The following is a 16,489-nucleotide window of genomic DNA, read 5'->3' on the forward strand; positions in this document are numbered from 1 at the left end:
TCAGCTTTGGACTAAACTGTCTAGAGTAATTTTATATCATCTTCAAACTGCCACCTCACTGTTTACTCCTTTTTCTGGATTATTTATGAATACGTTGAACAGAACTGGTCCCATTACATATCCTTGGGGTACACTGCTATTTACTTCTCTCCACTGTGAAAACTGACCATTTATTCCTGCCATTTGTTTCCTATCATTTAACCAGTTACTGATCCATGAGAGGACCTACCCTCTTATCTTATGACTCCTTACTTTGCTTAATAGCCTTTGATGTGGGACCTTGTCAAAGGCTTTCTGAAAGTCCAAGTACATTATATTGACTGGATCACGCTTGTCCACGTGCCTGCTTACACCCTCAAAGAATTCTAATAGATGGGTGAGACATGATTTCCCTTTGCAAAAGCTGTGTTGACTCTTTCTTAACATATTGTGTTTATCTACGTGTCTGATAATTCTGTTTTTTACTATAGTTTCAACCAATTTGCCTGGTTCTGAAGTTAGGCTAACTAGACTAATTGCCAGGGTCACTTCTGGAGCCTTTTTTTTTTTTTTTTTTTTAAAAGACCAGAGTACAGACAACAGTCTAACTTTTATTTTATCCCAGTGCTTCTGAGTGTAAGAAATAGGACTGAGAAAACATATGCAACTACACAAGATTTTGACTTAATTCTTCGTAGAGGAGAAAGCAGCTTAAAAACTTCTTTAATTAGTTTAATTTATTGAAATGTCATGGGAAATGTGACCTGTGGTTTGCTATACCTCTGATAGCTAGATGCTACTGTCCTTAATAATTTGATATTCATTTTACAGACAAAAGTTATGTTTGTGAGTTGTTTAAGGAGTCAGTTTGAATACTAAATCTTACTATATCCAGTTGGAACTCATCCTAAACAGGATAAACATTTGTACTCTGTGATGAGTGATGTCACCCATCAAATTCAAAGCAGAAAGACTAGCAAGTGTTGCTAAGTCTACATTTGAGTTTTTATGTTGGGCACATGCTTCGTCCCCAGAGGAACCATATGGAAATGCCCACACCAATTTCCCCATAGAAATAAATGCAGAAATGTTGGTACTGACAAAATATTATATATATTGTCAGAAATGAAGAGCAAAATGTGAACAGTTGATGTCACCCAGACTACATCGTTCTTTGTACAGTTCTTACTTCTGAGTACAGTTTACTCAGAAAAGCCAGTTCTGCATTTTTATTCAGGCTCTTAACTGGAACAGCAGTGAGAGATTACCATTTGGATGCACCACCTTTTGCTACTCATTGTTCAAGAGTACTTCCCTTACCATGGAACTTCCTCTGGAGCTCTTGTTGCACTTGCTGAGAACTTCCACCATCAGGCCGCATGAACCCTAGTAACCTCTGCTGCAGGTTAGCTGGGGTGCTAAAACTGCAATTCCAAAATAAATTAAGAAGCTATTAGTGCAAACCCTGAACATTTATTTTAAAAAGAAACTAAAAACTACGTTTGAGAGTTTGAGTAGATATGTTTTATTAGAGAGGTAACAAACACTTTAAGCCAAATTGAACAGCATTGTTGTATCTATATGGAATAATTTTCAAAAAAGTAGCACTTCTATGCCTTTTGTAAACCAAACATATTCAATCCTACCTTGGGTTTCCAAGAGCTCCTACTGTTGCAAACTGTGAATTTCTGTCCAGAAATTCCTGTAAACCTTTTAGTTCTTGTAGCACAGATTCTAGCATGTGCGATGGAACACTGCTTTCAATCTGCAAGAGAAGGAGAGGGCTTCTTTACATTTCAAATCTCTGAACCTTTTAAATTTTCAGCTGAGAGATATAAAACGGTCACTAAAGAATAAAAACTATCAAGACAATATGACCAAAAGGACAACATATTGAAAGTGCTATGTGGAGTTAATGCACTATTATTAAGGCTATGATTTTGGCATGGAGGTCACGGTGTTCAAAGTAATCATGAATCTGAATGAAGTCTGTAAGGAGCCCATCCCACACTCACTCTGCAGCAACAGCATCTGTCGCATGGTGCTGGGCCTGGCTCCATAGGTGCCAGAGACGTGGGGCGGGGAGGACGATTATCTCCCTCCCGCTCTTTTTAAATAGGGGCCTCACCACCTTTTAAAACCTCTTTGGAAAGGAGCACACCACAGCCTGGCTAGCTGGCACCAGCTTCCACTCTGCATCGTGCAGCATCCTGGCTGGGTCCTGTTCTGTGTTGTGCCGCATGCTGGCAGTTGGGCCTTTACCTGCCAGAACTGCAGCGGCGGCTCCTCTTGGTGCTGGGGACTGGGTGAGTCTGGGATGGATCCGTCACTTGAGGACCTTGGACTCACCAGCAGGGAGGATAAGAAGTGGGGGTCAGAGGAGGGAAGAAGGTGGTGGAGAAAGAAACTCCAGGATGGTCATGCTGGACTTCTGCAGTCCTTCCAGCACCCATATCTGGCTCCCCACTCGGCCATCGCAATGTGGAGCACATGGTCACCATGCCATTCAGGTTTGGTGCATATGCCCCTCCATAGATGGAAATGAGGGGAGGACATGCCAAACCCGAGTGGCACTTAGACCATGTATGCAAGGCTGCAAAGCCTGGAATAAGGTAAGCTTGCTTTTACTACTTAAAAGCCCTTGTGCATGCTGATGTAGCAAAAACTACATTATTGGTGACCTTTCTGTGACTTTTCTTCCCTCTCCCCACAACTTTGCCATGAAATTTATAAAAATTTCCATGCCAAAATCATAGCCTTAACTATCATGCTCCACCTGAAGACCGCAGTCCAAACCTAGATTTGGCTGAATAAGAAGATGAGGCTGGCATTAATTTAGTACTCAGAAGTTTATCCACTCAGAAATCCACTACACATTTTGCCACATAGACTCAGTAGAAGCTCAAGACTAGAATATCAGAGATTATGCAGATTTTTGTTTATTAGAACATTTGCAGGCATATTATATATAATTTTCCTTGCATTTTTAAAGAGAATATTGGTGCCAGCTGACACCATCGGGAAATGAAATACTCTCTTGTTGCCACAAGTACTCCTTTTCTTTTTGCGGATACAGACTAACACGGCTGCTACTCTAAAACCTTGCAAAGGTCTGTATGGAGATGCAGAGCTCTTCTGTTGACTCACTCTGTCACAAGCTAGGACGCTACACAAAGGTTTAGATCAATTTCTGCTCAGCCATTCTTCTGGGGCTGTCAGCAAAGGAAACAGGATGCACTAAATTACAGTTTGGGTATTCTTTTGAAATAATGTGTATTAGGAGACTAAGACCAATGGATTTCATACAAATCACCAAACATACCAGCTAGTAATTTTTAGGCACCACTAATTTGGATAAAACTTTAAACTAGTAATTTAGACATGAAAGATTTTACATCCCCTTCCCAGTCCTCCTGTAAAGAACAATTAAATACAATCAATAAATATTTATTGTTTCTGCGAAAATGCGATGAGTATCACAATGCAGTGTCACTGATAAGAGAGGACATGTAAAAGTGCTAGAGAGAAATAAATAAAGTCTTTAAGGAAGATTTAAAAGACCAAATAATCTCCCACTTACTGCAACAACTTCTCGGTTACCACTCTTGAAAACTTTCTCAACTACTATACTGCCATCCCAAATATTTCTGAAATACAAGACAAAAGTATGTTAACACCAAATAAATTAACAAAAATGCCATTGGCCTTGAAAAATTGTTTCTTTTCTAAACCATTTCTTAATACAAATTGCCAATGTTTATGAATTAAAAAACCCTCCCTTCATCCTGAATCCAACCCAAAGATTCAACCTGTAAAAATCAGGGTCTTTATTCATAAAAAATCGTGAGCATAAGCTCTGTACCTTTCAGAATGAGGTAGGCACAAATTACAATTAAAGAAACAAAGCCTCTTTATGTGCTTTAAGAACACTAGGTTTGATTTCCTCAAATTATTTTGCACATAAGCTAATAGTAGTCTCAGAAGATGAGAGAATAGGCAGGCAACTATCATATATACCAGTGGTTCTCAGTTGTGGGTCCGTGGAACTCCGCAGACGAAACCCGGTGCCCTGAGCCCCAGCACTGAAGCCGAGAATGGTGCGGGGCTGAAGCCGGCGTCCCACCAAGTCCCTGAAGCTGGGATCGATGTGAGGCTGAAGATGGCCAAGTGCCCCTGCCCCCCCGTCCCAAGCCAGGAGAAGTGGGGGGCTGAAGCCGGAAGCCCCAGTACCCCCCATCCCGCTGAATCTGGGAGCTGTACTGGGAGCCTCTCCCTGCCTGTACATAGCCCCTAGCAAACCCCTGCCACCATCCTGAGCTACTCCCCTGCCTGCACACAGCCTCCAGCTACCCCTACCTGCACCCTGAGCTACTCCCCTGCCCGCATACAGCCTCCCTGCATCCTGAGTGGACTTCAGACTTTTTGAACTGAGTCCCCTCTTGGAGTTATATTTTTTGGTTGCATCCCTCCACAGCCCAGACAGGCTGGGTGGCCTACTGAGGGAGTCAGGGGGTGGAGGTGGCGCTCCCTCCCTGGATCCTACTGTATGGAACTGGCTCGAGCCCCGCCAGCCCTCCCCCCCCCCCAACAGAAGTAAAACTATGCCTATGCCCCAGCCTGGAGCCCCCATTTCCCCCCCGCCCCCACCAGGCCCTGGTGTTTTTGTAGCATGTAGAGGGGGGCCTAAGCAAGAAAAAGGTTGAAAACCCCTGAGATATGCCATAAAACACATTTTTTTCTTAAAGGAAGTACTTGTAGAGTACCAAAGAGGGTTTTTGTTCTTAAACAGGCCTCCTACTACCACATTGTTAGAGGGCAAGGTACAACTTGCCAAAATCCCCATTTCTGCAGTGCTATCGTCCAGCATACTAGAGATCAATAATACTATTATTTATTACTGGTAAGCACTAACAACTTGCTCAGAATAGGACACGGTTTTTAAAAATCCGTTAACCAAGAAGGCTACAAATTAGGGGCTCAGCCCTGTGAGGTGATGAGCATTCTTGTTTCCTACAGACTTGAATAGGACCTGAAAGCAAACAGCACCTCGCAGGACTGGACCATAAGAAACGAGTTTGCAGGGGTGTGTGCTTGTAGATGGCCCATTGCAGGATCAGGGCCTAAGTAGATCTCTTGCCCAGCTCACCCACAGAATGCAATACTAGCAGAGTTGTAAAGGGAATGATATAACAGATACCATATGAACAGGAAGGGAAGGAAACACATGGAACAGGAAGGGAGAAAGTGGAACAAAAAATTGCTGAGGCGTACTCCTTCACCTGCTCCGTCTATTATGTGTGATGATATACTTTCTGTGGGATAACCTGGGTGCTATTAGGTCTAAGAGAGGGAAGGCGGCCAACAGATTGGTCATTTTGTACATACATTACAATGTCTAACTACACACTTGTAGTGAGAAGCTAGCATGTAACATGTGATTACACTAGTCCACTGGAATTTACCTAGATTAGTCACATATACACACTTCTTAATTATTAAACTATAGTAAATACAGTATCAAAAGCAAATACTAAGCCATTAGTGGACAGAAAGACTATGTTATGAACTGAGTGACAAAACATCTTTTACACAAACAACTCACCCTATAATTCGAGAGAAGTATATGCAGATGCCATTGTGTTTTCCTGAAAACACTATCTCTGGGCCCATCATACCACTCATGGATGCGCCAGCCTGAGACATTGAACTGGCTGCAGCAAACATTGGGGTTGACATACTCGGAGGCTGCAAACCTAGGACAGGGACACATAGATTAATCCATTTACTTTTGATATAAATAAATCTAGTTGAGAAAACAACAAAAAATTAAAAAATAAAATACCTTGTACTGGTGTTGTCAAAAAGCTCGGATTAGGATAGGGACTGCCAATAGGCATAGGGGAACCTAAGGTGAAAGAAAGCAATATATACATTTATTGCATCAAAAACAACAATAAAAACCCATGATATGAAAAGAATGTTAAGATTGCCAAGTCAAGCACTCAGAAGTTAAGAAACATGAGAAATAAGTCTACCTGATGCAACCTTAGTTTGGCCCCGTGAACATATCCATTACCATAAAGTCTTTAATTACATGATCACTAACTATTTTTGCACAGGACCTTTCCTCATTTGGTGCGCAGAATTGTTTATGCTCACTGAATGAGTAGCTATTTAATATTTATTTTTATCCTAATCATTTAGTGTGGCACCATGCCTCATTTACTGCACACCATCCAAACTCGGCACCAAATACATGGGGCTTTCCTAAGGTATTCTCATTGCTAAAAAATGATTGAATTTCTCTTCACAACACTCCTGTGAGGTGAGGTGATATTATCCCCATTTTACACATGGGAACTGAGGCCAGAGAGTAAAGACAAAATTGTCAGAAGTGTCAACTACTTTTAGGTGTCCAATTTGCATAGCCTAGGGTCTGACCTTTTCAGGATACATAAGCCTTATATAATACTTTGTACATTCAGATTGGGGCTTTCATTGACTTCAGTTGCAGCTGTGAATTTTCGTCATTTCTCCAAACCAGACAAGTGTCTCAAGTTGAGTATCCAGAAAATGAGGAACACGCAATGGCCACCTGGGAAAATTTTGGTTTACGTTCCTTACCCAGTAACACATGGAACATGTCTGCGGAGGGGTAGAATTCAATTCACCAGGGTGACATTGAACTGTCTCTCCTGCCACCTCCCAACTTCTGCAATAAATGAGGCAGGGTTCCTACAGACAACAAGCTCCTTCACTACACAACCCTGATTCATTCCCAAAGCAGGTTCACCGTGCGCACTGAATGAGGCATGGTACTGCAGAGAAAACAGTAAGTGATCATGTAATTAAAGATTGTGTCATAACATTGATTGTGTCAAAAATCCTAACAATTAACTTATTTTACTTCTCATTTCTTCCATCACCCACATATGGGTAGACCTGCAGTGCCTGTGGAGGTATGAGAATGACACAAGTAAGAAGATACTCTGCAATATAGTGTTGATCAACTGCTTTCTGGCTGCCAAGGTGATTTTTGGCACTATGGCAAGAAGTCTGTATTTCCTTTATATTATGACAGCATCTTTAGAACACCTGGACATATTTTAGAATCACACCAGTGAACTCCTAAATCCAAAATAATTCAAAAGAAAAGTTGGAAAAACCCAACCCTAATAATCACCAGGTTTATTCCTTGAAATTGAGGCAGTGAATGAAAAGAAGGAAAATATTTCATATAAATAAGAGAGGGTAAAGATACAAGAAGCTGTGAAAATGAAACAAATTTCAGATTAAAAAAAAGATCAATGAAACATTTGCTACTCACTAGCAGGAACAGGAGAACCCAAAATTGGTCCTACGTTGCTTGGAGGAGGCAAAGCTGATGGAAATCGCATCTGTGCTTCTCCGCCATACCTAAGGTATGCCAGACAAAGACTAACTTCCTTGCATATCACGTACTTAGATCATCTGATTTTCAGGCCTTATTTTGTTAAATGTGGTTAAACAAACAGAAAATTATGCAATTTTTCATTTCTTGAGTTAAAAATACTGACCTCAAATTTTCAGAAAAAATTATTTGTGACTGTATGACTGATTTGTGCACTCAAATATGGAAACTGAATAATTACAAGTTAGATGAACAACAAGTCATTAGCATATTACAGACACAAATTCCACATGCTTTTTTCTGAACAATTAAGACATTTTTATTTGTTGATTTTTTTCTGGAGCGGAGTACGAGTTTTATGCAGAAGTTACAACTTCTAAAAAAACAAAACAAAAAGTTTCATATTCACTTCTAATTAAGTATACATGCATGATCAGTTGCATTTAAAATGCATGTTCCATGTTACTTTGTTAAGAGTTTACACTAATTTTAAAACAATACTTATACAGAACTCAAACAGTTCCTGCCTCCTGTAAACATACCAAGAGCTTCCTTTGTGGCTGTAATGGCATTCGATTTTAAACATAAAATTCAAGGCATAATCTACAAATTAATTGAAACTTACCTGAAAAATGCTCGGGTAGCCCAGGCAGACACTTCTCTATCACAAGCAGCAGCAGAGCAGGCAAGGATAAGGCAAGTGGCACAGGCCTGGTCCTCCTGTAGGAAATCATGATTTCTATCAGAGTGACAACAATTTAGACCATCGTGTTAAAAAGTTTGAAGGAGTTATACTGGCTCCTCACAAAATATTCAAGGCTCTGTTTGCCTCAACAGTGAGGCAATGAGGTCTATGCTACAGTTAGGTCAGCTTAACTACATCAGTCAGGCTGTGAAAAATATCATGTGCTGTGTGATGTAGTTAAGATGAACTAGGAAGAATTCTTCTGTCAACCAAGCTACCATTTCTTGGAGAGGGGGATTTCCTACAATGACAGAAGGACCTCTTCCATCACTGTAGTAAGTGCCACTGTAGCGTTTCCAGGGTTGACATAGCCTGAGTCTTGTCAGTTAAACAGAAAGGAATAGTCAGTCACAGTAAGAGATTCTGTTGTGGCAGGTAAAGTGACCCGTGAAAGCTTTCTGTGAACACTCTTGATTCTTGGTAGGTTAAATAAGCTAGCAGTAAATGAAATATATGGAAAAACTGTTTTATAGGTATAGATAAGACGTATTATACTTGTATGGAAATGTGAGTTTATTAAATTAGTGTTACAAAGGATAAGCATCTATATGATTTACAATGATTGTATTTGCTATTAAAGGACTAAACATTTAAATAAGCCACTGGAAAAAAAAAAACACGTCTCACCCACTTCTCAAAGAAATAATAGCCGAGGTTATTGTGAGGTTTCATTACTACTAAGCTGTGATGTAGAAATTAAGAAAGAACTACACGTGTCAAATAAAATCAAGTTCTGTGAAAAAGTTTCATTCTAGCTTGCTTGGTACCAGTTTTAGTAAAAAAGGAAGGTGGATTCTAAGTATTTGCAGCCACTGAAGCACATACAAAACTTTTCTGAAAAGGACTAGGACTGTGACACTTGTTTTTTCAAGATTAATAACTTTTCTAATAAGAAAATTACATTCCCAATTCTTGTCATAATTCTGCGTTTGTCACTTACATGAAGCAGACAGTTTTAAGGAAAAGAATATTACCCTTATGTTTTTAGACCCCATAAAAATGGTTACCTTCTTCCTTATACATTATCTTGCTTGTTCAACTGACAAAGCAGCATTATCTTGACCTTATAGCTACTCGGATAATTTGATGAGGAAGCCTATATAAGTACCTAGATATGATAAGTAATACAAGAACTAATATTTTTGAAGCCAAAGAATGGCCACATTTACAACACAAACTAATCCAGGTATATGACTGTACACCGAGGGCTTGCCTAATGGAGAGTTAGCATATAACAAGCTGCATTGTAAATCCACAGCACTCTAGACTGCCGCACACTGACTGGCCATGTGAACCCTGTCAAACTGCATCATGGAACCTTTAGTGTATGCTAGCAGGGTTCACATAGCCAGTCAGTGTGCAGCATGCTAGAGTGCTGTGGATTTACAACCCAGTTTGTTATACACTAATTCTTTGTATAGACAAACCCTAAGTCTATTCATAGAGGACTTTTTTCCCCATGGCAAGTTAAAAATTCCCACCTGATGCAACTTGAAAAACCTTTCAATCTCCTCTCCATCACCTCCTACATTGCAAACTAGAAGATGTCGCAGTTGATCTACAGGTCTGAGTTTATGAAACATAAGGCTCCCCTAAAGTAAAATAAAGCAATACAAAGTTTGAAATAATGAGATCTGCATGTTTTAATTGGCAAACAACAATTCAATACATTCATCTAACACCCTGAGGGCTTGTCTCACTTCAATGTTAGCTCAAGGTATAGTGAGTGTTGCTCCAACCCAACTCCTGTGCACACAAAAATCACTAGCTCAAGTAAAATGGTGTTTTAAACTTGAAATAGCTGGTCCATCGGGGTTACCAGCTGAAGTTCTAGCACTCCTCAAGCTAGTAATGCAGTGAGGCTGCAGCTACTTGCTACTGCTTCAGTTAGCAGAAGTCATCACTCTGCTAATTCAATCACTCTGTGTGGCTCAAGTGTTGTTTTCCAGTGTGGCCGCTCTCATTTGAGGGAAGCTTTTTTGAGTGTAGTAACTTGAGCTAACCAAAGCAGTGAAGACAAGTGCTGAGTTGCAATAATCAGGTCCCCAATAATCTGCAGCATTTCTAGACCACTTTCATAGCATGTAGCCGTACATTCTGTAATGGGTCCTGTAGTGTGATCTAACCAGACTCACAAATAGCCTTATGATAACAAAACTACAACAGGACTGCAGCAAGCTGGCAATTAATTTTATTATATTTCCTAATTGCTAAATTATTAGAAGGTTGAATTATTGCTACATTTTCCTTCCTATTGTAGAGAGTCATTAAATTTTACTACTACTTAATCTCAGCTATTTTTAAATGTAAGCCTTTTAAATAAAAAACAACTACCGAAGTTCTTGCGTCATGGAGTTTTTTTGTGAGGTGGCCAGAAATGGAATTCTTTGCTCAAAATTCCCCTAACAATAAATCTCTGCTCTTATTTCAAACTTTAGGATTCATACAGTTACCTCAGCAACCTGCATTTGTTCCAATTTTACATATCCACAGGTATATCTACACTTAGAGCTGGGGCTGTGATTCAGAGTTTGAGTAGACATATTTGTGCTAGCTCTCATGAAGATGGCATGCTAAAAGCAGTAGTGTAGCCACAGTAGCACGAGTAGTTGCAGCATGGGCTAGCTGCACCATGTATAACCCACTCAGACCCCATGGGTACGTTCTTGGGATAGCTAGCACATGCTACCGCATCTGCACTGCTGTCTTTAGCATGCTCTGCCCGAGTAGGTCTACTTGAGCTAGCAATCACCCCCCCCAACTCCGTGTACAAATTCCCTAAGAGTATGTTGAACTATTGGTCACCAGCTGATAATAAACCCATGTAACTCCCCTGAAGTCAACAGAGACAAATCAGTTTATGTCAGAAGATAATCTGGCCCTATAACCTTGAGTTGGTTTACAGAATTTACAAATGACTCCTTAACCATTTTTCCACTCCGCTCCCCCACCTCACCTTCACCAAAGGTATTCTCTGCAAACTCCATGCACATGGGTAGCCCTTTTCAGCACTGGGTCAGTCATTAAGCTTTAAGTTTCTGCTTCTCCCTCTCCCAATCTCTAAACAACAGGAAAAAAAAAAATCTATAACACACCTGGGCTGAGAGCAGAACAAATTTCTTTGGTGGCAGCATGTGTTGTTGTACAACAACAGGAGAATCAGTTATTGGAATAAGGTCTTTATTCAGTGGTGTTATAATCTTTGGAACTTTCAACTCATCTATGGCAGAAAGAGCCCATGAATGTCCATCAACATGTGTGGTCATCTGAGTAAGAGATGAACATTGTCAAAAGTTTGAAACAGGATGCACATTTTGCACACCAATGGTGATATCTAAATAACCAGTATTTAACATTACACAGCATAGAAACTGAAGTACTCTTAAGACAACAAGCCCCTAAGAAAATAAGACATTAAAAACAGATACATGCATATTTACCCCACCAGATTAAAAACTGGCTAAACTACTTCCAGTTATAAACTGCAAGCTCTTTGGGACAGATCATTATTTGTATGTACAATTAGCATAATGAGGCACTATGATGCTACTAATAATACAAATAGTAAAATCAAGCTGCAAATTGTACAAAACTCCAAATGCATAAAAACTGTTTATTTTTAAGTAATATCCAAGAGCTGCAAGTGAGACATGAGATTTTTAAAAAACTTCCAGTGACAGACTGGCAACAGTGATATATAATTGAGGCCAAGGCATTTGGTAGGATGGACGTCACTTAAAGGTATCTACCACATACTTGGTTTTCGTCCACACTCCTAGATCCAGTTTCTAACTGTCTAGTCTCCAAGGTGTTCCTTCAGCGTATGGTTGTTTTGTTTTGAAAGGACTCTTCCAATATGTCGGGGATCCCGCCAAGCTGCTCAAGCAGCTCCTACACCCACTCAGATCATCAGTCCTCTCCCAGCTCTCCCCGTGTATTTTAGGAATAGATGGAGAAGCCCTTTTGAAGGGCCAAACAGCAAACTGCCTACATAGGAGCTATCTAAGCATTATTTATTTTCTCTTACACAAGCATTGCTGAAAAGAAACAGAAAGAGGAACCAGAAGGGAGGAAACTGATGGGTGAGTCAGGGAATGATGAAAGGAGAAAACTGTAGTTCAGGTTTCAACTCTGTATGGCACAACCAGCCCCTTCCTCCAAACACTACCAAACTGCTTCAACCATACTACTCTTGACAGCTCACTTGTCCACTTCTCCAACAACAATCTTCATGCCTTCTTCCAAGCTGTACCCTATCCATGGAATGCCCTAACTGAACTGATCCATAAGGCAATGATTCTCTCCTCCTTCAAATCTCTCCTACAGACCCACCCTTCACCTGTGACACCTACAAGAAATGAGCCAAACAATGGAATGATTGAGGGAAGTATGGCGGAGCTGATATACTTGTTTAATTAAACAAAAATAATGTAGTATCTCCCCTGCCCTTCAAATGTTTACTCTTAGGGGAATTCTGCGCCACTGCGCATGTGCAGAATTTATGTCTCCCACAGATTTCTTTGCTTCCCCGCAGAAGTAAATGTTGCTCCTCTTAGATTATAAACGCTATGTGGCAGGACCACGTCTTGCTGTGTTTATGGACAGTACCTTGCACATTGCAGGCACCACCAAAACAAAAACAGTAGAAAATTTCCAACGATTTATAATGGCCAAGGTGTTTCTTACAATCCTACTTTGCATCAAACTGGGTTCTTCAGCTGGAGACTATTAAAGTGGCAGCTCCAACTGAAAGACACCAGCTCCATTCACAAAACAGAGATACCTAGTGTGAGACAGGTATGACAAAAAAACTACACTTAACTTTTTTAAAAAAAAAACAGTTACATAGCTCGATAAATATTTACCAAATAACTAGTCACAAGATTTTTTGTGTTAGTTATCTTTTCTATATAGGAACTTAAAAAGTGATTCATGGAGCCTATGATATTCAAATAATATTCTCCATGCCGCCTCAAAAAATTGATATTACTTTACAATATTGAAGAGGTTACTACCTGTGTTTCCATCATTGGTTTTTGAAATGGGAAAGAATCATGATTGATACACCACAAGATATCATTATCCTCATTTTCGGAAGCAGCCATCAGCAGGACACCTAACAAAAGAGTAAAATTAAGACTCTGTAGCGGAAGCGAAAACTTACATCAGGCCCACTGTTGCTAAACCTATATTTAAATTCAGTACAAGTCCATTCTACACATTCTTAAATTAATCTTACAAGGGGATCAACATCTAGCCATTGGCTGAGTTTATAAACTTAAGTATCTAAGGGGTTTTAGTGCAGATGTATATTTAACTGCTCTTTTGGTTCAGGAGTCTGTATTTGAACAGTCTGTTGGATCCCTTTTGCAGTATAGTCTAACATGCACTATATATGCACACAATGTATTCCAAGATACTCTATACATGCACACAAACAAGGATGAAGGTTAAAATTAAGACAGAAATGATTTAACGTTTTTCACTGATTTTTATGAAAGATTATGAGATGTTTAAATATACCCTGAAAGTAAAAAATATCTGGAAGTTATTTTAATAATAAATTCCATGCTGTGAAAATTTTAAATAGCTCTTCCCTAAAGTAGATTCATCACTCTATCACTAGTGCAGTGACAAAAATGCAAATTGCTGCATTCAGAGTCGGAGACTCAAGGTTCATCTAGAAGAAAGAGTTCAGTGCTAAAATAATACACAAACTCTCTGATGCACTTCAAGGATAGGCACATGAATATCCAATCTTCACAACACAAGGGCCTTACTAAGAATTTTCTGGAAGTCAAGGAGCCACATCTTATTTGTATATATTTATGCAAAATACACAGATTGTAATATGTGCTTACAGTTGTGTCTTCCACGACAGAGTAATAACAACTGCTTGTTACCAGTGTTCACCGGCAATAAAAGTGGTATGGCTTCACCCTACACTTCCAGAGGGTAACTGGATCATAACAGAATGATGCATGATGTTTTTGGCCCTTAAGCTATATGCTATGTAGCACAAGTTTAAACAGAAAAAAGGTTAACTAAAAATATAGAAGAAAAAAACTAAAATAATTTTACTGAAGAAAGGTTGGGTACTGTTACTGCTATGATCTGGACCAGTGGTTCTCAACCTGCAGCCCAATCAGCACACAACTGCAGCCCATGTGACATCCTCAGGGCCAGACAGGTACATAAGAACATATATATTATGTGGACGTGGCCCACATTACACACCGAGAGCTACATATGTGGTCCACAATGGCAAATAGATTGACAACCACTTTCTGGACCAAATGGGTCAATCTCTGCCTTGCTGTATGTCCTTGCAAACATCTACTCTGCAATCATTATCTCACAGGAGACCTATAAGGATTTATTAATACTAGTATAGTGTTCTGAACATATAAAGAACAATGTAAGTCTTCATTATTAGTTATTATTATTATTATTACTGGTAAGGGCTATTTATTCCAGATATTTAGAAGGGGTTCAAAGTTCAGAGTGTGACGAAGTCAGATCTGACACCTATACGTGAGTGGTCCTATTGGGTTCCAGGGAGATGAGTGAGTGCAAGCCCGCCCACGGCTAAAGGACCATCCCGCAGCCCATGGGGAGGATCCACAGAGCCCGGAAACTCAAGTAATTATGGAGGACAATGGACAAAATAACAGAGACAGGTGTGAAGGTCAAAGGGTCAAAAATAGGAAACCTGAGGGGACACTGATCAGAGAACCCGAGCCAGCGCCCACTGCTCCTCAAACGTGTCAAGGGAACCAGCAGATGCTGCCCAGAGGAACTCTGCCTGGATGTGTGAACGGAGGGAGGTTTGGAAATAGGCCCCACAGTCGCAGAGAACCGCCTCAGCCAACATCCTCTCCCTGCCGTTATAGATGGCCACCTTGGCCATCGCTAGGAAGAAACTGACGAGCAGGTCCCACGACTTTGTGGGACCATGGATAGGATGTGCATATATAAGGAGGTGGGGGGAGAAGTGCAGCCAAAAACTTAAAAGGAGGTCCAGGAGTAGCTGGAAAAGGGGCTGCAAACTGATGCACTCAAGGTAAATGCGGCAGGGTCTCCCTCACACCAGAGAAGGGACAGGCTTCAGGGACAGGAGTGAGTCATGCCAAATACACATCCGTGCTCACGGCTCCGTGGAGGAGCCACCAGCTGACATCCCCTGTGGGCTGCGGGACTAGGGTGGTTATAAGAGAGTGGTGGAAGTCAGGTATATCAGCCCTAAAATGGTAAAGGCCCTTTTCCCTTCGAGCTGAAAAGGTTACCTCAGGTTAACTGGAGAGCCTGAGGCCAATTAAGGGTTGCCTGTGATCTTCAAAAACCCCTTTTCTGGTAAGAGAGGAGGAGGAGAGATGAGAGACAAGTTGCAGCAGAGGTAATGGCAGTAGGGAGAAAAGGTTTCTCCTGGGGGGAAGGCTGCCCTCCTCCCTATATGTGATGCAATCAAGCCAACTGTGGTTTGGGGAAGGACTGGCACCCAGAAGCCAGCATAATAAGGCAACACCCCAGAGAGGGGGCAAGGAAAGGTACTCTCTTTTTGTATTTTGAGTTTGTTTCTTTTGTTTGGCTAAACAGTATTACTTGGGCCTACTTTGTAAATATTGAAAAATAAAGGAGATGGGGGTGAAGGACAGGGAGACCCTCCAGAGTAAGACCAATTTACTCCAGGCTCCCACCACCAGATAGAGAAACGCTGAGGCTGAACAGGTGGAGGAGGTGCCTTGTCACAATATGACTAAACTCAGTTAATACACAGCAAATTTAATTTGATACTGAAGCCTCAAAAATCTATGTTTTTATTAAAAACAGAAGAACAACAAACACGAATGGGTAACATTTTGAGGAACTGCAATGTGGTTTGGTCATGTAGTGTGTTCAGGGGCTTTAAAGTGCTTAGTTGCATGTCTCCCCTATGCATCTTTGAAAATTTACCTGGAAGACAACTGAATGGCTGAAGAGGTCAATTACACTATAAAGAGTTTTCTTCCATTTCTGGGTCACAGTTTTGAATTTAGTCTAGGTCAGAAGTGACCAAAAACTGAAGCCACCTGAAAGCTATTAGGCCGGCCTATATGAAATCAATTAGTAATTCAGACAAGATCACTAACACAACTGGCACACTTCTTGGCAAACTAAGCTCACAGACCAAGGACTTAATGGGCACAGAGCCTAACTATCACTATGTCATGTCTAGAGAATGTCTTTCAAGGATAAACTTGAGGTACAGTGATAGGATAGTGTACCGTACCACTGCCTGTGTTAAACTCAAAGTTTCCTACACCAAGTTTCCTACTGTAAAATGCAATCATGGTGGGACTACTTATAAAAGTCTTAAAGAATGGATCTTATTTAAC

The 16,489-nt window shown here is 40.5% G+C and overlaps 1 protein-coding gene across 2 annotated transcripts in view; it reads right to left on the reverse strand.

The window, feature by feature from the left end:
• The window catches only part of NUP155 (nucleoporin 155), a 48,592-nt gene that overhangs the window by 21,520 nt on the left and 10,583 nt on the right, over positions 1-16,489 (reverse strand). For both annotated transcript variants that reach the window (XM_077816771.1, XM_077816772.1), the window contains exons 12-21: positions 13,130-13,230; positions 11,210-11,380; positions 9,596-9,706; positions 7,995-8,089; positions 7,307-7,395; positions 5,822-5,884; positions 5,582-5,732; positions 3,560-3,626; positions 1,626-1,744; positions 1,300-1,403 (exon numbers count right to left, since the gene is read on the reverse strand). In XM_077816771.1, coding sequence (XP_077672897.1) covers positions 1,300-1,403; positions 1,626-1,744; positions 3,560-3,626; positions 5,582-5,732; positions 5,822-5,884; positions 7,307-7,395; positions 7,995-8,089; positions 9,596-9,706; positions 11,210-11,380; positions 13,130-13,230 — 1,071 coding nt within the window. The remainder of the gene's footprint in view (positions 1-1,299; positions 1,404-1,625; positions 1,745-3,559; positions 3,627-5,581; positions 5,733-5,821; positions 5,885-7,306; positions 7,396-7,994; positions 8,090-9,595; positions 9,707-11,209; positions 11,381-13,129; positions 13,231-16,489) is intronic.

Source organism: Eretmochelys imbricata, chromosome 5, assembly GCF_965152235.1.
Source record: "Eretmochelys imbricata isolate rEreImb1 chromosome 5, rEreImb1.hap1, whole genome shotgun sequence".
Lineage (NCBI taxonomy): Eukaryota > Metazoa > Chordata > Testudines > Cheloniidae > Eretmochelys > Eretmochelys imbricata.